Source organism: Herpailurus yagouaroundi, unplaced genomic scaffold (assembly GCF_014898765.1).
Source record: "Herpailurus yagouaroundi ecotype Mexico unplaced genomic scaffold, PumYag 185, whole genome shotgun sequence".
Classification (NCBI taxonomy): Eukaryota; Metazoa; Chordata; class Mammalia; order Carnivora; family Felidae; genus Herpailurus; species Herpailurus yagouaroundi.
The window spans coordinates 9247877-9270492 of record NW_024412416.1 but is presented as its reverse complement, the minus strand read 5'-3'; the positions used below and the strand labels follow the sequence as shown (position 1 = coordinate 9270492).

Below are 22616 nucleotides of genomic sequence, written 5' to 3'. Positions count from 1 at the left end.
ATGAATTTAATTTAAAAATTGGAGGAACAATGGTATGTGCACTTAGTCCTGTGTGTATACACATACATCTTTTGTCTATCATATGGACCAGTATGAAATGTGATAGCATGAGTTCTGGTGAGGGCAGGGTCAAACAGGTGTCTTCATATACAGCAACTGTCTGTGTGAATGAAAAGCCATAAAAGAGCTTAATTCCTCTTACCTAGGTATTCCACTTCCAGAATTCTTAAAAGAATGATCATAGATTCACATCCATTGATACCGAGACAGCATTGTTTCTAATAGTAAAAGATTAGAAATAACTTACAAACTGAACTGTAAAGTACTGATGAACGGGTAACAGTATATGCATAACACCAAATATTATGTGGCCATTAAAACGTATTTTAGGAAAATGTTTGAAAGTATAATATTAGGTGAAAACGCAGATGCGAGTTATAAAATAGTGCGTATAGTATGATCAATAGTACACATACATCATCTTGTTTAGCAATCTGTTGGTTCACCCATCCATTCCACCCTATTTTTTTTTTTTTATGTTGAAAAATTTATCTTTAGAATTAGCTGCACTCAGTTTAGATGATCTCAATTTTGTTGGCAACATCTAAAGCATCATCTTTAGGAGTCTTATCAGGGTGTTGACCTTGGCCACATCAGTGTCATACAGCTTTTTCACAGCCTATTTGATCTTGTTGGCCTTGATATCCACAATGGACACATGTGTGCTGTTGACTTCTATCTTCTTCACTGCTGACTTGGTGGTTGGGGGGTTTGATGACGGCACAGTGGTCAGACTTGTTTCCTCTAATGTGCTTTTCTAAGGATATTTGGGCTGCCGTCAGAGCTGTAGTGTCTTAGGCTATTGGAAGGCAGGTGACCTGCTGATCTTTTTTCTCTGGCTGAGGCCTTTCAGCTTCACTTTCTTGGCTTTCAACACCTTTTCTTTGGCCTTGGCTTTTGGAAGTGAAGGGGCTTCCTTCTTTGTTTTTAGTACCATCTTTGTAAAAAGCCTACCTGTCTAATTGAGAACAGACATGATAAATACCATAAATAGATTTATTTTATGCTTAATTTTTTTCACATTTTCATTGCTAAAAAATACTTTAAAAATTCTTATAAAAAACCTAATTCATTTTTTTGGGAAGATAAATAATTATGAAGACAGAAATAATATCACCTTGATTTATTTGTAAATTTGATTATACCAGCTACTGTGATGGTTGATTAAGCAACCTTTGGGAACCCTTTCATCCCAGATGGGAATACTTTCCCTGACTCTATTTAGAAATGTCACTGAGAGGCAGGTGAATTGGTCCGTTATTATTGTCCAACTTCCCCAAATCATTCCTTTTCCAACAGAGGAGGTGACCAGAGGAAGGACTCATGGATTTGGCAGAGTGTAAGCACAGAAACGGGGCCAAGGAATACCATCATAGGAATGGGAGACAATCTATTAGGTGAAGATTGCTTCATTCCACTGGAGTTCAGAATGCTGCGACAGAGCCATGTAACCATTTTTTCCAAATTAGAAGGTGGCAAATGGAAAGTGTCACTCTGGCCCCTCTTGGCTCTTTCTGATCTTGACTCCATAGTTCACTTGAGGTGGAGCCACTTCTTCATTCTGAGTAGGTTTTGCTTAATGGTACACATGAGGTGCTCAAGACTTGCATGTAGGCACAGAGCAGGTGGCTGGCTCCACAAGTCTCATTCGAGGTGCTGGAAAACCTTGACAACACAGAGATATAGTTGGACGTCAGAATCAGGGTCTGGGCTGTTTCAGACAGTGGTAAAGTCCAGACTGTAAAGAATGGGGCTGTGAGTACCCCTCTCAGTTAAGTCACCCTTTTAGCCAGATTCTGAAGGTTGTTTAAGACCTATTCATTTAGGAATATTTTCTACATTTTCTAAACATCCCCCCTTCTAAACACAAAGCTGTTCACATTAAACAGTCATCCTAATTGGAAATGACAGGACCCTTCTGGCTGCCCAGTCAGGCCACGTGAGGGGCATTACAGACAGAAACTGGGGTCTGCAGTAATCCTCTATCTGGAGAACAGACAGCCATGGGGGAAGATCTGTACAGAGTAACACATTCTCCTGTGAAGACTTTTGTCCTGACACTGGGTCTTGACTTTTCCATTTTTTATTTCTTCCTTTCACTCCTACCCACGTCCTGTTGGAACAAGTCCTTTGGTTCCTAACCTGCTCTGGGGTTTACTTCCAAGTGCAAAGCAGAAGTACATCTGCACTTTCTCAGCAAACTTATCATTTGGGTCTCTTCATAATTAGATTTTTCAAAAGCCTCTCTCCTCATATATCAATTATTCCACTCCCTTAATCATCTTCCTCAGTGTTCTCCATGATCCTACTCATTTGTCAAACTGTCTGGGTCTGTGCTGCGGCATTTTCAAAAAAAGAGTGATACATACTAATGGCGTGCAATGTCTACTTGGCCATAGTCTTGGGGTCTTTCTCCTAAATTTCTCCTACATCCTCCTTCTGCTCCCCACATGCCCCTGCCAGATTATAGCATTGCTTTCAGTGTCTGAAAAAAAATATTGTTCAATGTAATGTATTTGTGGATTTCTGCGATAGTGGTTTTAGAAGTAAAGCATTCTGGAAAACAAAGCTCTCCGTGTCTATGTCCCTGTATACTGGAAGATCCAACCTCCTGAAACATTAACCAGTTTTACAACTAATTAACCTATGATAACCTTTGTGATAACTCAAGAGACACGATGAATTATGGAACAAATTTCTGATCGCATGTTGGATAGTTAGTAGGAGGGGAGGATGTGCCATTACTTGGGCACAGAACAGGCAGCCCTTCATTCCAAAGGGAGTGCCAGAGCCCCCCCCAGTTCTGCTATATGATTTAATCATGCTCCTAACCCCATCAAAATATGCACGAAAGGATTAAGTTACCAAGTTTTAGGCAACAGACATATATAAGGAAAGATACGCATTTCCATAATTTGTCAAATAAGTCTTTCTGAAGAACCTGATACAAATATACTGTCTTTGACATGTTCTCTTCTACTTGTAGACATTATTTTATGATGGGCATATATTTATTCTTTATTACAGTCACTAAGCATGAGCGATTCACTTCTTCAGTTGATCTGTGAGTGTTATTAAATGCCTTATTCACTGATGGATTCATTCTTTTATCACATATTTATTAAGAGTTTACTATAGGTGGGGTACTGTGTAGGCACTGGGGACGGGATGGTAAGTAAAATAGATATGGTCCCTGTCCTCTTAGGTTTTATAAATTAAGAGGGAAAGACATGTTAATCATAACATCCCACAAATATTTATAAAATCCTCGTAATGATAACTGGTAGTTGAAAGGCACCTTGGTGAAGGGCTTTTGGCTGGGATATTTCAGATTTCTGATTGGTTGAATTTGCCTGTGGTCATCCTGCACCAAACGAGATGCCCGTGTACAAATATGCCCTTCTCTGTGACAGCTCTGAAGGTGAGGTTATGTTGCATTGCCTATTTTTCATACGGTTTACCTAGTTTTTATTTGTATTTACTACATATTTAACATTGATTAGTTCATCAGATTCATGGGATAATGAGTCCCAAATGTAATGCCCCCACCCAAATGATACCTAGGAAACATGTGTGTGTGTGTGTGTGTGTGTGTGTGTGTAGCATTACATAGACAGATTGTTGAAAGTCTGAAAATCATCTGGCTTGCTGGGATTCCATGTCCTTGGGATTAAAGTGAAATATGGGAAATGGAGTATCTTTTTGCTCTCAGTATTCACCAGTAAATGTCTGCATGGCAGATTTAACGAAGACTTGGGACCAAAGATGTTTGTGATGGTATTGAAACCAAAGGGCAGCATAGTAAAAAAAAAAAAAAAAAAAAAAAAAAAATATTGGACATCCCAGATTTTAAAAGTCCCTCAAGAGTTTCCTTCCTTAGGGAACCTTTGCTGCTCGTTCCTTCAGTTCAGGCTCCTTCATTTCCCCATGTTGCCCAGTCTATCCCAGCTGTGCCCTGGGGGTGTCTTTCAACAACTATTTCCTTTTGTTGATGATATTAGGACTTGCTGAAGGGAACATAAAAGGACCCCGTTATCAAATAAATTTGGGGAGCTCTGGTTCAGCCACAATAGGATTTTTAAAACAGATTTGTCAGTCTTTAGTATGCTAATACATGTTGTAAATTTCTAGGAAAGTGATTTATAAAAAAATCTTTAAAAAGATTCATTTTAAGCATTTCTTACAAATTGCATCATTTATGATGATTTTGACCAGGCCACAGAACAAACCCTGACTTATAATGATCTGAGCAATGAGAAATTTTATTGCTTCGTGTGACTGGGAAGGTCAGCTGTGGGATAGTTGATCCTGTGAGTCAGTGACAGCATTAAGAGGTTAGGTTTTCCCTTCTTTGCCTCTGCCATATTCAGTATTGACTTTATACTCAGATTGGTAACAGAATGGCTGAAGCAGGTACAGGCCTCAAATTGAGAATGGCTATATCCTTAAGAAGAGGAGTGACCATTGCTTCCCAGGGCTTTTTCTTAGGAGATAAGAGACTTGTTCTAGAATCCCTCAGTAGACTATTTCTCACATGTCTTTGGCTAGAATTGGGTCTTAGCCTTATTGCTAAACTAATCCACAGCAAGGATGGATGAGCCCTTCCTTAAGCGCCTGGCTACACATGGGATAAGTAGATACCTGCACAAAATAGAGTTTCTATTTGGAAGGAGATAAATGCTGGGCAGGCCGCTAATAATGTCCATTAAAGACACATTTACAGAATTGTTTCCCTCCCAAAATTGATATGTTGAAGCCCTAACTCTAATGCAACTGACTGTTTTTGGGGATAGAGTCTTCAGGAAGTAATTAAGGTTAAGTGAGGTCATAAGGATAGGGCTCCAATCTGATAAGACTGGTAGCCTTATAAGAAAAATGAGAGAGAGAAAGAGAGTCTACACCCAAGAAAAGCCAGATGAAGGCAGTGTGCAAAGGCAGCCATCTGCAAGCCAGGAAGAGAGATCTCACCAGAAACCAACCCTGCTGGACCTTGATCTCAGACTTCTAGTCTCCTGACCTGTTAGAAAATTAATTTATGCTGTTTAAGCGATCCGGTCTGTAGTATTTTGTCATGGCAGCTCAAGCTGAAATTAATAGGAAATTAATATAATGCAGTTTTTTTTATAATTTTTTTAAATGTTTATTCATTTTTGAGAGACAGAGAGAGACAGAGCATGAGCGAGGAAGGGGCAGAGAGAGAGGGAGACACAGAATCTGAAGCAGGCTCCAGGCTCTGAGCTGTCAGCACAGAGCCTGATGTGGGGCTCGAACTCAAGAACTGTGAAATCATGGGGCGCCTGGGTGGCTTGGTAGGTTAAGCGTCCGACTTCGGCTCAGGTCATGATCTCACGGTCCTTGGGTTTGAGCCCCGCGTCGGGCTCTGTGCTGACAGCTCAGAGCCTGGAGCCTGTTTCAGATTCTGTGTCTCCCTCTCTCTGTGACCCTCCCCCATTCATGCTCTGTCTCTCTCTGTCTCAAAAATAAATAAACGTTAAAAAAAATTAAAAAAAAAAAAAGAACCGTGAAATCATGATCTGAGCCTAAGTTGGACACTCAACCGACTGAGCCACCCAGGCGTCCCTATAATGCAGTGTTTAGAAAAATTACAAATGCTCCTTTTTCTATACCAATTCCATTCCCTGGAGATTGCTGCTAAATACAATTTGTGGCATAAGTTCCTATTCTTTTTAATGCTTGCCAAATGTCCCTATATGTTCATATGTACATATGTGCATATATCATTCATTGCAGATGCATGCTTTCTTGTTTACTTTTTATTTAAATTAAAAAAATGTTTATTTTTGAGAGAGAGAGAGAGAGAGAGAGAGAGAGAGGGAGAGAGAGGAAGAGTGTGAGTGGGAGAGGGACAGAGAGAAAGGGAGACACAGAATGTGAAGCAGCCTCCAGGCTCCAAGCTGTCAGCACAGAGCCTGATGCGGGGCTCAAACCCATGAACCGTGAAATCATGACCTGAGCCGAAGTTGGATGCTTAACCGACTGAGCCACCCAGACACCCGCACTTTTTACTTTTTAATATTGACATGTTACTTACTGTTATTCAGGTTGTTTATTATCACTCAGCAAAAATACATAGGCCTATCCATTCCTTGTAAGAGTTGCATAGGTATATCATGCAGATGTATCATAATTTGTTCAACTATCTCAGTATGGAAGGATGTTGTGCGAAGTGGCTTGCATGCTTATTTGAACACAGGATATTTGCTGGGATTTGTATTCAGCACAATAGCCTTTTGGACCTGCTGATTGTAACATTATAGGTTCCCTCTCGTTCTGTCTGTTGTCCCAAAAGAAGATTGCACTTCTTGAGACTCTCATGACATTTGACTACAGCAGAATGTAGTTGGCTGATGGTACCCAAAGGACATGATGGCAGAGGGCACTAATGAATGACCATGTGCTGGACGGTCATCATCTGATTCCTGCTTTATCAAAAGTGCTAACTTCCCAAGCACTTTGTTCTTTCATGCATGACATTGTACTGTTATGGAAATTGTGACATTCCTCAGCAGCTGACTTATTCCATCTTAGATGAACTTTTCTCTAAGCTACATGGCTCCAATAGAGTAAATCTGACTAATGAATTTATAGGCAGGCTTCTGGCAACATAAAAGATTCTGGCCTCCCTGGAAAAGGCTTAAACATTTTCCTGTTGTTTACGAGGAAAATTAGTTCTCATGATTTATGTTTTTTTGAACCTAATTTTATTTAGCAAAAAACTCTCTGCAAATGTAGGAAACCCACCCTAGAAAGGCATTTAATCTTTAAACCCATTTAGTCCTATCAGTTGGGGTTGTTAAAATAAACATGGATGATTCTTATATGCCTGGGGGTTGACACAACCGCCTGGTTTGCAAAAGCCAAGATAATGGTTGTGTTTATTGTAGACAAGGATGACCTTCCCTTGGGGCCTGGATTGATTTCCAACGGAAAGATTAGATTATTCTGTAAATCTAGGTCCCAGATGAATGCTGTTCATTGTTTTACACTATTTCCATTTGTTGGCCCAGTTGTTTGAAGGACAGATGCAGTACTTTGGAAGGTCTGTCTCACAATTTAATTTTTCATTTCTTCATTTTTAAGGCCTCATTTGGCTTGGATTTATTTTAGGTCACAGCACAGAGAAGTAGAGGAAAAGCAAAAGAGCTGGAGTTCTTAACTTGATGGATCAGAGACTTAAATTTTTTTAAAATGAAACTTCTCTCAATTTCAAAAAATTATAAGAAAAAATATCTTTACCAAGTCCACTCAATCCTTTGTGCCTCATATAAGTCATCTATGGTGTCTTTCTAGACAAGGGTGACTTACCAATTACTCAAACTGCAGACCCTGGAGGGGGAGATACCCCCTATGGTTCATTGTTTAAAGGTGGTAATTTTATAGCATTTCTTACTTCCATCATATTCTTCTGCTAGAATAATAGCCACTGGGATTTTCATTAATTTTCATCATGGTTTTGCTGCAAAGAATCAGGAATTCATTAAATTGGAAAAAAGTGTAGCCTTCTTATTCAAACTCCCATCCACTTATGATGCACTTTCATGTATTTTAACTGCACGGCATATAATAATGGTGTAAAAAATATAATTACATAGCTGCTAATATACTGATAATCAAAAGCATATTAGGTATGTTTTGCATTATTTAGCCTGTGTGAATACTTGTATGTGGTAAAATGCATATCTATTATTAACATCACACTCTACTTGGCTAACACAATTTTGATAATACATAGGAATAGTCCAGTCTACAGGTGTCCTAGAACTACTGTAGATTTGTCAATGGGTCAACCAAGACCTAGCAAAGATATGGAGAATTCTGTGTAGGATATTATATTTTCCAAATCTTTTCCTCTCTTCTCCATAGAGAAGGGTCACCACAAAACGTCACCCTCAAATAGAGGGTGCTCTCATAGTCAGGAAGGCTATCTTGGGCAGGGTGTTGATTAAAGACATCATGTGCCTATCATCATTCTGGTCTTCTAATCTGGATATAACTAACAAGCACACATAGTTTCCTACTGCCCACATTTGAGTTGCTTGACCACAGAATAGGAGCTGCCTTAAATAGAAAATGACTTTTAGAAATCTTTCAGTCCACAAAGATGATGCTGTCACATAACATTGTGACTCAGTGGGTTGGCAGACCCTTTTTTTTTCACAGTATGCAGAAAATGTATTGTGTCCATCTTCACTGGGAAAGCTTTGTCCAGGGATCAGGTGATGGCAGCTAGTCTTCATCTCCAAACCCATGATGTACATCAGGTACCACCAAAGAAACATCATGGCTGGAGGGAGGGGTAGAAAAGCAATGGAGAGGAGCAGTGTTACAGATTGTTAGAGAATATCAAAATTCTTATATGCAAATGTGGAATGTGTCCAACTCTCAGGCCACCTTAGGAATTTGCGGCATCCTTTTTTTGCTGAAATGCATTTATGTGGAGCTTTAGAACTTTGAATCTGTCTTATCAGCTACTTTAGTATGTTGCATGGGTCCAATAGAGTTGGAAGCTCCTTCTCGTCTAAGGGTATTTGTAATGCAAGAACAGATAGTCCTGGACACATGTAGGGGGAGGTGCCTGAAGACAAAGAAGGCCAATTTGAGACCATCGATTTAACTCCATTACAAAAGTTCGACAGACTAAACTCTGTGTTGGACATGGGGGTAGGGGCACTTTCATGTGGCCCTGTTTCCTCACCTCTTCCTTTTCTCTGTTTTTCTTTCTCAATCGGTTTCTTAGAAGAAAGACATTGTGCTGTAGAACCAGCACTATACTTGGAATCAGAAGACCTGGGTTTAAGTATCTGCTCTGAGAAGGTTTTGTTAATCTCCCCAATTGTAGTTTCTTCATAATAAGATGGGACAACCTCAGATCTGTTGTAAAAAATTTGAAACAAGTAAGTAAGGACTTGGCATGGAGCCTGCCACATTGTGAACACTCAGTGGATTCCAGTGACTGACAATCCACTTTCAGAAGAACCTTTTATGTTGGGGGTAACATTTTATCATCCTTAAAATAGCAAAAGTTCAATGTCCTTATTCCCTACCATCTGGAAGCTGTGGGAAGCTTTCATTTGGATAGCATCCATGGAGACCTACCACATGCAAAGCCTGGGTGCTAGGTGTTGTGAGAGTTACCAGGGTTCATCCTTTCCCTGGAGAGGATAAAGATTACATAAGGGTCTGAGGGCAAGGGCATAAATTACTATGTAATAATCACCTCAAAAGGCTCTGAGAGGCTGAGGGAAATAAAAAAAGTGGGAAGTTCATCCATGGCTATGAGAATCAAAATATTTCATGATGTAGATCTGTGTTTGCCAATCTAGGCACAACACATTCTCAAGAGTCTGAGAGCTGCACATAATGAAAAAAAAAATGTTTTTCTTGTACTTGAAAGTCACAGTGTACCATCTTACCTGAGATATATACAAAACTTGTCTTTTAAGTAATAATTTAGGGTTGAAAATATTTTCAGAAGTTTCTTAAGATATTGATTCCAGAACTAGCAATCTGAATATTGTTTTCCTTTGTGAGGTTTTTGTATATTACTCAAGAATAAGAAACTGTTTTTCAGATGAGAGTGGGGGGTTGGGTAGAATTTTGACCCATAGCCTTTCTGGGTTTCTGATTGAGAGATTGCCCCCTACATTGAAAGACCCCTTCAGCCCCATCTGCTGTCCCATTACAGCTATTTTTGGGCTGTGGCTTCCTTTCCTTTGCTTCATTTGTCAGTAGACTTTCTATTTGTCTCCCAAAATTTGTTAGAATCTTTGGTTGGCTTATGACTTCCCCCTCCCATTACCTCCACTGTTATGAAATTATTTGTTTTGCATTTCCACAATGAAATTAATGGGGTTTTGGGAGGAAGGGAAGTGAACTCATTAAGAGTTTTACTTTGAACGAGAAGCTCGTATCTCTTGTGCCACCTTTCCATCCATCCATCCATCCATCCATCCATCCATCCATCTGTCCGTCCATCCACCCATACATCCCATAGGCAAAGACTTGTTTACGGTACAGTGGTTATGAATAATTCAGGAATTCCAAATGGAATAGAAACAGAACTGTAAACAGAGGAAAAAAATTCCTTCACCTTGCAATCTAGGCAAAGCCATCAAATTCTTCATTGTACTTCTGGATGAAGATTGAAGGATGAGGCTTACAGTGGGTGAGGGGTCTGGGAAAATATCCAAGCTTTCTAGAGAGAGTCTGAAACAAAGCAGGTGGACTCCACCGGTAGCTCTGGCTGCTACCAGCTCTGGCTTTACTACAAGCTTGTTGACTTACCTTGAAGAATCATGATGCCACACCCCCTTCTCAGCAGAGCTGAGCAGCCTGCCCATTGTCATTCCCCCTTACCCAGTCAGTGCCTTCCTTGCCTCCTTGCCCTCCTCCCATATTCCAACTCACTCCTGATAGTCTTAAAAAAAAAAGTTCTTCTTTGTGACCCTTATTTTATGTGGTTTCTAGAGGTAATGTGGGGTTAAGATTAAGGTACATTTAAGTTTAGCAGAAGACTTTTGCCACCTATTCACTTACTAATTTATTCAGACACCAAGCCTGTATTTAAAAATTACTATGGGGGCACCTGGGTGTCTCAGTCACTTAAGTGTCTGACTCTTGATTTTGGCTCAGGTCATGATCTCACAGTTCGTGAGTTTAAACCCTATTTTGGGCTCTGCACTGAAAGCATGGAGCCTGCTTGGGATTCTCTCCCTCTCTCCTCCTCCCCTACTCTCTCAAAAATAAATAAATAAACATTAAAAAAACATATTTAAAAAACTACTATGGAGCAGGTGCTCAGACTTCAAAGATCATAATACAGTTTCTGTCTTCAGAGAACTTCTAGCCAAATATGGAGTTAAATATACAAGTAGATCATGTCTGTGTTACTGTAAAAATGCTGTGGTAAGAGAAAGTAGAAACTGTGATGGAAACTCAGAGGAAGAACTTTCCAGAAGTTGGAACTGAGGTAACAGGGGCTGGAACTTGAGCTGGATTGTTGGGAGGTAGGGAGGAGTTTGCTAGATGGGAAAAGGCAAAGGGAGGGAAAGCTTTTTAGAGAATGAGAATCCTCCCATTGCTTGTCTAAACCTGTGGCAAAATGCCAGACCATGATGTGTGGAGGGGAATTTCAAGTAGCACTATGTGTCTTGAGTTCTCTGGAAGATTATAAGTAATGTTGGATTTGTTGACAATAAAGCCAGTCCTTTAAAGAAGTGGGGTTGGGGCACTTAGGTGGCTTAGTTGGTTACATGTCTGACTCTCAGGTCATGATCTCATGGTTTGTGGGATCAAGCCCCATATCGGGCTTGCGCTAACAGCACGAAGCCTGCTTGGGATTCTCTCTTTCCCCCTTTAACCGACTCTCCCCCTCTCCCTCTCTCTCTCTCTCTCTTTCTCTCTCTCTTTCTCTCTCAAAAGAAATAAATAAACATTTAAAGAAGTGGGATTGCCCCTATCATCTGAATTTTACTGAAGCCCCTGATTTCTAGAAGAGATTCAATACTCCAAGGATGTTGGGAATCCCAGGCATTAATCCTGTCAGTTGAGAAATGAGTGCCAAGTCATGGTAAGGCTTGGAGACAGACAAAAATGAATAATGGCTTCTGTTGTCTGGAACCTCAGACTCTAGTTTGGAAAGAGTCTCTGAAAACTCATGGATATCTTTTCAGGTGATAGTCTGTAATTTTAGTTCAGAGAGAGGGATGTTTATGGAGTCTTTGCCTTGAGGTCCAGCAATCATGGCACCACTAGGAGACATCACTGAGGGTCTTGAGAATTTTGCAGGAAAGAATCATGTCCCAGGAGGACTCCTCTCCACCAAGTCTACTGAGCACCCGCTACTTGGGTCTGTGGTTTACAAGTGTGATCTGGAGACCACCAGCATCAGTGGCACCTGAGAAATTGTTACAAGTGCAATTTCTGAGGCTGCCAACCGGGACCTCCTAAGGCAGAAATTCTGGGGGCAGGCCCACCACCCTGTTTTCACGAGCCCTTCACGAGGGTTCTGATCTCACTCCAGCTGGAGAATCACTGGCTGGGTGACTGGTGAACTTTTCTGGTGCTATTCCCATGTCCTGTCAAGAGAGGGAGCACTTTGCAGGCCATTGCACTCTTACCCCTTCTTTCCTAAAAGACCTAAGTTGGTTTTTTGAAGAGAGGACTCATCAGATCCAATGACAACTTTTTTTGTAGTAAAATGCACACCACATATAATTTACCATTTTAACCATTTTACAGTGTATGATTGAGTGGCCTTAATTATATTCCTGATGTTGTGCAACCATTACCACGATCAATTTTTAAAACTTTTTTGGTACCCCAAATAAAACTCTGTAACCATTAAGGAATAGCTCTCATTCTCCTCCCCACCAGCCCCAGATTGCCTTGAGTCTGGTTATGAATTTGCCTATAATAGTCAGCTCATATAAGTGGAAAGAATCATACAATATTTGTCTTTTTTGTGAATGACCACCTTTCAAAGTGCTGGTTGTATTGGTGCTGGGGGTGCTAAGTCATGGCACCAAGCTTGGGGGTCCCTCTGTTATCCCTCAACCAAACAGGCCAGAATGGTCAGGTTTGTCTTTGCTCTGGCCTTTAGCTGGAGCAAAAATCAGACACATTTTTTTAAGCCTATTTGTTTATTTTGAGAGAGAGAGAATGCAAGTGGGGTAGGGGGAGACAGAGAGAAAAGGTGAGATCATGACCTGAGCTGAAGTCTGACACTTAACCAACTGAGCCATCCAAAACCAGATCTCCAAAATCAGATACGTTTTTATTTATTCATGAGGTCAGGAAATATCTATTGGGTACCTGCTCTGTGCTATGCAATGAGATAGGGATCCGGTCTTTCCTTTTTGCGTCCAGATATTTCTAGATGGGTCGAATCACAGGAATTTGACTAAATGTGTGATATAGCAACTGATCTACTACAGCAATATAACAAAACATTCTGTAACATTTTATTTTGCATATACGTGTATGATTATATACTGTACTCATTATACATTTACATATATATATATATATATATATATATATATATATACACACACACACACACATTACAGAATAGGCTTAGAGTCACATATCCGTGTATATTTTACTTTATGAATAATTTAAGAAAGCCCAAAGGTAATATTTGCTTTAAGTACCAACTTGAGAGTTACACACCTCTGTAGAGAAAGAGTCCCCTGTATGTGAGAGTTTATTGGAATCCCCACCCTTCTTCTTCCCCTCCTCAGACATTACTCTTCCTCGTCCTGGCCTTGGGGAGTCTCAAAGGCTTGTGTCCAAGTCCTTGATCCTGCTGCCCCTGCCCCTGAATTTAGAAGTCCTTCCAAACCATTTCTGCTTTGCGGAGTTGCTCCTCTGACAGACCAGGTGGGGTGGGGTTGTCCCAGCCTTGGCTGCAGAGCTGAGCTCCTGGTTCCCTGGCTCAGGCAGTAGCCACCCCTCCATCACACTTCCTGCTGAGTATTACTAACCACACCAGTCTGAGGTCTGTGTTTCAATTTCTCCTATAAAAATTTCCCATGATGAATGATGGCTCCCACAAACTGTCTTTGGCAGCATCTGGACAGAGCTGGGAGGTGGGGGTTGTTTTTTCTTCCTCTCCCCCACCCCCGCCCTCCAGAGAAAGAGGGACAGTTTCCATGCTGGGCACAGGATCAGTTCAACCTTTACACTATGTGTTCAGGGTTTTTCTTTTCTTTCATGATGCTAGAGCCATCTTGGTTTCCATTTTTATTTTCTCCTCTCTCCCTTGAAAATGGTGATCAGGGGCACCTCAGTCAGTTAAACATCTGACTTCGGCTCAGTTCATGATCTCACAGTTCATGGGTTCTGGGTTCGAGCGTCACATCTGGCTCCACGCTCACAGTGTGGAGCCTGCTTGGGATTCTCTCTTTCCCTATCTCTCTGCCCCTCCCCTGCTCTCTCTCCTCTCAAAATAAACATTAAAAAAAAAAAAAAAAAAAAAATGCTGATTAGCAAGATCCATTTTCCATCCATTTTCCTTGGTAACTCAGCTTCTCACGTGTGCGTGTGTGTGTGTGTGTGTGTGTGTGTGTGTGTGTACTTTTATCCATCCTGCTACTCGCTTTCAAGCCAGGCAGGAGGCCGGGACTGTACCAGATGGCGTTCTGGGTGCCTGTGCTCTGCAGGCAACATGTTCTATCCCTTGTAAAAGTCCTCTTGCTTTATCCGCCTGTTATTTAGCTAATTCCTACCCACCCCCCCCAACAACCACCACCACTTTCTGTTTCTGCTGTTACACCCCCACATCCCCCAGCCAGCTCTAGAGAGGCTTTAGGGGCAAATTCTTAGGACCACTTCCTTCTTTCTTTCTGACCATTTTCTTCCTTCTTTCTGAAAGCTCTATGGGCCCAGTGTTGGGGTTAAGGGCCCAGGGGCATTAAGTGCTCAGATGTTGGGTCAGACCAACTCAAGGCCAAATCCCAGCCCTGTTGCCTTCTCATGCTACTTCAGACAGGTTAATGTACCTTGATTAGTTCCTTCATCTTTAAAATGGGGATTGTTGTGAGAAATAACTGAGCTACTGTTACGTCTCATAGGAAGCTGTCAAGAAATCCTGTTAGCTCTGAATTCAAAACGATATCCGTGTTCCTCTTGACATCACTCTGGCTGTGCCCTGAAGGAGGAGGCCTGGAGTGTACATGCTTGCCCTGGTTTTAGGTCCATAATAGTAGTTAGGTGGCAGGTGAAATTTAGAGAATTTCTATTTATTTAAATGTTAAAAACTTTATTTTCAACCATGTTTTCTATTTTTTTTTTTTCAGTGTAAAAGCCTGGGTCTCTTCTGTAATTACTGAGAACTGTATTCTTTTGGCTGCCATGATACGTGAGGTTGCCTTTTTAAAATTTTCATTTCTGAACTACTCATTGTTAGTGTATTATACAAAATACAGTTGACTTTTGTATAGTGATCTTTTCTTGTGGTCACATTGCAGAACTTGCTCTGATAGTCTTTTGGTGGATTCTTTCAGACTTTATCTATACAAAACCGAGCCATCTGTAAATGGAGATAGTTTTAGTTCCTCTTTTCTAGTCTGTATGCCATTCGTTCATTCATTCATTCATTCATTCATTCCTAAATGCTGCATCTAGGACCTCCTGTACAGTGTTGGACAGAGGTGGTGGGTGACGATGGCCATCGTTATCTTGTTTCTGATCACAGGGGAAAAGTATTCATTCTTTTTTTTTTGTCTGTGTATCATGTTAGCTGTGAGTTTCAAGTAGATCCCTTTATCAGGTAGAGAAAGTTCTCTCATATCCCTAATGTGGTGAATGTTTTTATCATGAAAGTGTGATGGATTTTATCAAATGCTTTTTCCGTGTCTGTTGAGACAGTAATGTGGATTTTATCCTTTATTCTGTTCCTATGGTGGATTATTACATTGGTTGACTTTCAGATGTTAAACCAATCCTGCATTCTTGGGATAAATCCCACTCTGGCCATGGCATGTAATCCTTTTTGTTTGTTTCTGCATTTGGTTTGCTCCTTGTAGAGCAAGCTCCTTGTAGCTTTCTACTGGTTTATATTCTGGTCTGTCTCCGGTTTCTACTCTTGCTTCCCTAGAGTCCTTTTTCATTTTCATTTAAAAAAGTAGAGTAGCCAGAGAAACCTTAAAATATGTTAGATCATTTGCTCAAAATCCTGTAGGGAATGCTTCGCTTGGAGGGAAGTGAAAGCGTTTACAGTGCTTTCCAGGCCCTGTGTGAACGGTCCCTGTTCCTCCCGTCAGCTCCAGCTCTCCTCTCTCACCCTCTTTGGCTCCAGCAGCCCTGTCCAACTTGCTTGTCCTTGAACAAATCAGCCTGTTGTCATTCAGGGTGTCTGCACGTGCTGCCTTCTGATATTTATACGGCAACTTCCTTTCTTTTCACGTCTCAGCTGTTGCCTCCTCCGTGAGGCCTACTCCAGACAGTCTCTTAAATCTTAACCCATCCCAGCACTTCTGATCTCTTTACCCTGTTTTTACTTTTTTCTGTTTTTCCCTTAGCATTTATCGCATTTTAGAATATGAATTTAATGTATTACTCAAAAATATTGTATACTAGCTATTTTTTTTTTTTTGTCATGCTACCTCAACCCTTTTGAACACAAAAATCTTTGGTTTATCAGTTTATCCCAGCACATAGTTGGTGCTCAATAAATATCTCTGGATGAATGAATAGTGTATATGAAGCTCCTAGAGCAGAGCCCAATTTTTGGAAAAGGCTCAACAAATATTTGATGGTGCTCTGTATTCAAATACTATTAAATGGTGGGGGGAAGAATAATGCAAAATGAAGGTTTCTTGTTTTCTGGAGTTTGCAGACTGCAGGGAGGAGACAGAGATTAATAAAATAATCACATCACTGAGTGAATAATTAAGAATCAAATTGTGCAATGAGAAAATGGGGGGAAAGGATAAACACACCCATAAAGGACATGGACCTAGATTAGCCATCAAGGAAGTCTTCCCTGAGGAGGTGAAAACTAAACTAGGATTGGAAGGATGAGGTAGTAACTACATGTGAAGGAGGAGGGAAGGCCCAGAGCATTTCAGGCTGTGGCGTTAGCAAGGACAAAGGACAAGTGATGGGAACATGTTCCAAGGACTGGTAGAGGGAATATTGGCCTTATGGACCATAAGAGAGGGTGATATGAGACAAGGCTGGGTGGAGGGGTGGTGGCAGGCAGATTTGGTAGAGCTTCCTGGACCATGTTTCAGATTTAGCTTGTTATCCAAGAGCAAGACTGGGTGTGGGGTGGCAATGTGAGGGTGCCCTAACCAGGTGTTCTTGAGAAGATCACTCTAGTTGTAGCTTGAGAGGTTATGGAGAGATTTGTTCTGGAGTTATGGCAGTAGTTAAGGGAGAGATATTTGGGTGATTTTCATGATTTCTACTTCTTTATGCTTAACTGTATTTTCTAATATATCTAAAATGATCATGCAGCTCATTTGCATTTATTATGCAGGAAATTAAACTGTAAATTTCAACCAAGAGCTAATAACTCTAGAAACTCCAGAAATTACATTTCTCAGTGATGTCCCAGACCTCCATATGCTTGGACTAGGGTGGAAACATCAGAGATCGAAAAGAATGGACAACTTAAAAGCACTCTAGACCTTGAAATGGGGGTGTTTGAGTGTGTGCCCGGTAAAGGCAAGCTGGGGAGGAGGCTGTATGCTCGGTTTCTGAGAAGGTAGTGTTCCGTTCTCTGGAAAGGAGAGGACAAGAGAGGGTCATGTCCTGGTGAGGAGATTATTAGGATCGTGGTATCTGAATGCTAAAGATTACAAGAAGCTCTGTGTGGTATGTAGAACTGAAGATACCCTCCACCCCGTGATCCCCATCTCCTGGTATTTATACTTTTGTGTATTCCACTCCCCTTGAGTGTGGGGAAGAGTTGGGACTTGCTTCTAACCAATAGAATACGACAAAAATATAGCATGTTTGTCCTGTGATTATGTTGTGTTTTATCAGACTCTATCTTATTTACATATTCACGTGGAAACTCTCCCTTTTCGTGAAGAAAGTAGTCACGTTGGGGAAACCCACTTTGCAAGGAATAGCGGGTGGCCGCTAGGAAGCTGAGATTGGTCTTTTAGCCAACAGACAGCAAGATGCCAGGGTCCTCAGCAAAATGATGTTGACAACAGCCTGTTTGAGAGGGGAAGCAGACCCTTCCCCAGTGGAGCCTTTAGATGGAGACTCAGCCTTGGCTGATGCCTAGCTGACACCTGACAGTCTTGTAAAACCATAACAGAGAATTTAGCTAAGCCATGGGTTCCTGCCCCATGGAAATGGTAAGATAATGAGTGCTGTTTGAAGCTGCTCAGTTTGTGGTAACTTATTACACAAAAATATAGATAAAAAATCTAGGTGGCAATTTCTATATCTAGGCCATCTGAGTTACAGAATATTTTTTAAAAATTTTTATTTGTTTTGAGACAGATCACGAGCCAGGGGAGGGGCAGATAGAGAGAATCCCAAGCAGGGTCTGCACTGCTAGTGTGGAGCGGATGCGGGGCTTGAACTCAGGAATTGCCGAGATCATGACCTGAGCCAAAACCAAAAGTCGGATGCTTAACCGACCGAGCCACCCAGGCACCCCTGAGTTATAGACTGTTTTACTTCCAAGAGATAATTTGGTCATTCTGTTTCTCCATGTACTGGGGAATAGGGACTCATTTTTCTCCAGGGGCCTCTCCTGACTGGCAAATGACAGCCTGCGGGCTCACCATCTGCAAACACATGTGCAGACATGAACCTTCACTTCCTCACTTAGTTCTGCCAGTGATGCCATTCAGGTTCATGTTGTGTTTCAGGAAGTGTGGTAGATTTTAATTTAATTTAATTTCCCTTAATTTAATCTTTGCTTCACCTCACTCTTCATACCTTCCCATCAGTTACATCTTATTATACCCACTTTACAGATGAGGAAACCAAGATTTGGAGCAGTCAAGTAAGCCCAGAACCCACGACCACAAAAGTGGCACCTCCAGGCTTCTAACCCAAGCTCTGTAGCTCCTAATTCATCAGCTCAGCTCTGGCATTCACGGACCTCTGTGGCTTTGCTACCAATAGAGTTCTCCTTCCTTGTCACCATGATTACCTCTAAATATCATCATCCACTCATGCTTCAGCTTAACTGCTTCCTGTAGGCAAGCGCTGGAGTCAAGTGCAACAAGTTGTTTGTTTCATTGGCCCAGTGACACATTAATCCTATGATATGACCTCGTACCAGTCACCTACCTGACCTCTTGAACTGCACAGCCCTTATTGAAATGATGAAGAAATTGAACTGAGAGCTATCTTATAATCTTTCTAGAACTATGCTGAAGGTGGAGAGATCACTAGATCTCTAGAGCACTAGCTCTAGAGTCAGGCAGATGTAGACTTTTGTGTCAACACTGCCTCTTGCTAGCTGCGGGAACTTGGAACTTGGAACTTTGCTCATTGTGAGATTCACTGTTGCCATTGTAAGACAGAACTGATGATTTCACCCTCTGGTATTCCTGTGAAGATTAACTGATGTGTAATCATGTCCATAGGACACTTAGCACAGGGCTTGGCATTTATACGGGCCCCCCAAAGAGTGGAGACAGATGACTTAAGACTATTATAAAGCCTCTTAAAGTTTATTTCTACTTGAAGAAGTAAATTGACTTCTTCTAAGTCTGTGGCTTTTTGCTAAATTCATGACAAAAGAATATTTAGAAATTTGCCAGTGGTTTAAGTTTGGCTTTATCTGAGGAGGAGCTTGGAAGTGACCTCTGACCTCTAGCATCTTGACTGAGTTAGCCCACCCCATTGGGACAATGGATAGGATAGAAGCTGTTCTACTTTGCCTTTGGGTATTGTAGTTTTCTTGGAGCAGGGTATTTTGTAAGAATCTATTAAATGACCCATTCAGTATGTACAGTCAGGGAAAGTTGATGGAGGAGGACATTTTGGCATTTCTACTTTCAATCCCACTTGGACATCCAACTGGGGGATGCACATAATGTGGGATGGTGGTATGGGTTTAAACTCTGAGAAAATAAGCCCTCTCAAAAAGTCCTCTTCTGTGGAATCAGTGAAACTACCAGCAACATGGGTGCTGGATGTCCATGTGGAGTGGGGAACAGCTCAGCACCCCAAAGGCACTGATTTTGGGGCCCCTGTTCACTGTCTCAATGCAGTAGATTTGGTTTCTTGGAGTGGAAGTATTTTCTTACTTATTTAGACTTTAGCTGCTTAAAGTTTTGCTTTATTTGTATTTATAGCCATTGGTTGACAAAGTGGTTACCTCATTTCTGATGGGTTTTACATTCTTAGTTACACTGGGAGAGCAGGAGAGAAGCAGAGAGATATGCTCAGAGAGTGGACCGAATTCCAGATATTTACTGTCAAAATAGACCCCGAAATACAGAGCCTCTGGGTGACATTCACATGAGTGGCTTGGTGCCTGGATCTCAGCACCATCTGGGAGATCAAATACTTTGTGTTTGCTCACTAGTTCATTACTTGATTCCAGACGTTTGTTCTTGTTCAGATCTTTTATGGGCCCTATCCATTAAACAACATCTTTATAAGCTTTTTATTTTTAAAGGAAAACATTTACATCAGATTCCCCGTATGCACACATGCGTGTATGTGCATTGAAATAAAAGTTTCTCAGATCACAGTGGACCTTTGCTACATGAAACGATATTGATATAATCTATTCTATTACAGTTGATTCAATTTCATCCACAAAGTTAGTCAAAACCTATGAAATTGATTTTACAATCAACTATTGGGTCACAACTTGCAGTTTGAAAAAAACTGTTCCTAGAAAATCTAGAGAACTTTTTGTTTCAAAACAGAGCCCCTCATCCCCTCTCTTCCTGCTTCCTGGATTGCACATTCTCTGAGTCCTTTGGTGTAGATGCTTTGGGGGCCAACCCTGTACTCTGTTCTTGATTGCATTTCCTCACAGATATTACCTGTTCCTGTGGCTCCAATGATCATTGTTACCATAGTGACTCCTGAATATGTATCCCCAACTCCAGATCTCTCTGGAATTCTGTATCTATGCTTCTAGCATCATTCTCAAAAGTTCCATGTAGCTGTGTGCCCCTCATCCTGAGCTCAGCATTTCCCAAATAGAAATGATTACCTTCTATAAACACCTCAGTTTCCCTCTTTTGTTGTAATGGTTTTTTTGTTCTCCCATTTACCCCAACTGAACACTTCAGGCCATGACCAACTTTTGTCTTTACTTTGCGCTTCACAACAAGCCTGTCATCAAATCCTGTGAATTCTTTGTTTACAAGCTTCACCTCATGTTTCTGACCTTGACACCATACCCCTTTGATCCAAAATCAATCAAAATCAATCAAATGGCTTATGACCTGTGCACTCAAATCAGGTCTCTTTAGAATACTGGACTATAGTGGTCTGAAACCTTATGTTCATCATTGCCCTAAAGGTATCTTACGCTGCACTACATGTTCATGCCCCAGTTAGGAGCTGAAAAGAAATCTTTTCTTGTTACTCAGGAATCAGCCTCACCTCTTTGACTAATATGACACTTTAGCATGTATTTCCTGCCATGAAATGTCACTATTTGGATTCATAATTATTTGCTATGTTATCACGCTATTCGATATTTTCTAGAGGGTTTGGATCTGGGAGTCACCTTGAACTTTCTTCTCAACATCAAAGAGTAACCAAACCATCCTGACCTATCCTCTAAACCAGTTATTTTCCAACACTCATATGCCTATGAATTCTCTGTTGGAATGAAAGTTCTGATGCAGCAGGCCAGGGATGGGGTTTGAAAGTCTACATTTCTGTTTGGCTCCCAGGGAATGCAAAGCTGCTAATGGGAGCCCCATGCTTTGAGGAGCAAGGCTCCAAGCTTCCGTTCAACCCATCTTTCTTCCTTCTCTGTCCATGCTACACTTCTGGCTGGAGCCCTTGTCACCTCAAATCCTCCTCCCCACCTCTAGTATGTCCCTCATAAAACTATCATCTAATGGATCATTACCTCCTCAGTGAACTCCCCAAAACACAAGTGCCATGCAAATCAGAAATGCAGGGTCACCTTATAGACCTGGCCTGTGATCTAGAATGGGGCTTGGTCCTTTGCTTGGAACACCCTCATTCTTTCTTTTCATGCTTCCTTCTCTGCTAATCCCCTTTGATGAACTTAACGTGGCTACTCTACTTCCCCCACTCCCTCCAGCACTGATTTCCTTTCACACCAGCCCAACCCAGGCTCAAGAAGTTTTGGCTGCATTGGTGTACTCACTCAGCTTCCACATCCTGCCCTTTCCCAACGCATCCTCCAGAGTTGCTGGTTTTCCCAAGTATAAACCAAGAGACTGGCTGGAGCTCTGGCGGGGATGAGCAACAGATATGTGGGGAGCATAGTGTAAGGAAGGTGGTGGAAGGTGGGAGGCAAGACAGGGGAGGGGGGAGATATTTCCAGCAGCAATGGGGACTCCTGAGACCCATTTTCAAGACAGACACTTTGCTTGAAGCAATTTCTGCATTTATGCCTCTTTGATGGTCAGTGCTGCAATCAATAGAATGCCTGCTCCCCGGTTAATAATGGGGCTGTTAGGTGGCAGCAATGAGCCTGCTGGCTTTGGGATCCATGGGCTGACAAAAAGGCCATTGAACATTGACTTTTCCACTTTTCTTTCTCTTTCCCCAGGGCCGCCACCAAAGTTCTGGCAGCATTGCTGAAATCCAGTAAGCACCTCTTTTGAAAAGTCGTTCTTTCTTTCTCCTCTGAGTTCAGTGAAAGGTGCTCTTGGTACCTCCATGGCTCATTTCAACCTGGAAGGCAATAGAGCCATTCCTGGATCTTTGGGGGGTGAGATGGAGAATACTATGGCTATTCCAAACACAAGGCTGCAAAGAGAGAGTTAATATCTGTCCATGTGGGCATGCCTGTGCATAATGCTGTCAAGATAATTTATTCTAAAGGGAGCGTGTTGTCTTCTGCAGACCTGAGGAACTGTCCAGCTCCTTCTAACAGGGCCAGT

At 41.5% G+C, this 22616-nt stretch overlaps 1 protein-coding gene and 2 long non-coding RNA genes across 4 annotated transcripts in view; 1 reads left to right on the top strand and 2 right to left on the bottom strand.

Moving 5' to 3' along the window:
- AGBL1 (AGBL carboxypeptidase 1) overlaps positions 1 to 22616 on the top strand; it is an 858541-nt gene that overhangs the window by 106152 nt on the left and 729773 nt on the right. For both annotated transcript variants that reach the window (XM_040493719.1, XM_040493718.1), the window contains exon 6: positions 22283 to 22320. In XM_040493719.1, coding sequence (XP_040349653.1) covers positions 22283 to 22320 — 38 coding nt within the window. The remainder of the gene's footprint in view (positions 1 to 22282; positions 22321 to 22616) is intronic.
- LOC121042423 (uncharacterized) lies at positions 1169 to 19022 on the bottom strand. The gene is made up of 3 exons (XR_005796184.1): positions 18850 to 19022; positions 7387 to 7537; positions 1169 to 1725 (listed from the first exon to the last, which is right to left on the bottom strand). It is a non-coding gene; the product is annotated as an uncharacterized LOC121042423 (long non-coding RNA).
- Positions 8141 to 9541, bottom strand: LOC121042424 (uncharacterized). The gene is made up of 2 exons (XR_005796185.1): positions 8777 to 9541; positions 8141 to 8365 (listed from the first exon to the last, which is right to left on the bottom strand). It is a non-coding gene; the product is annotated as an uncharacterized LOC121042424 (long non-coding RNA).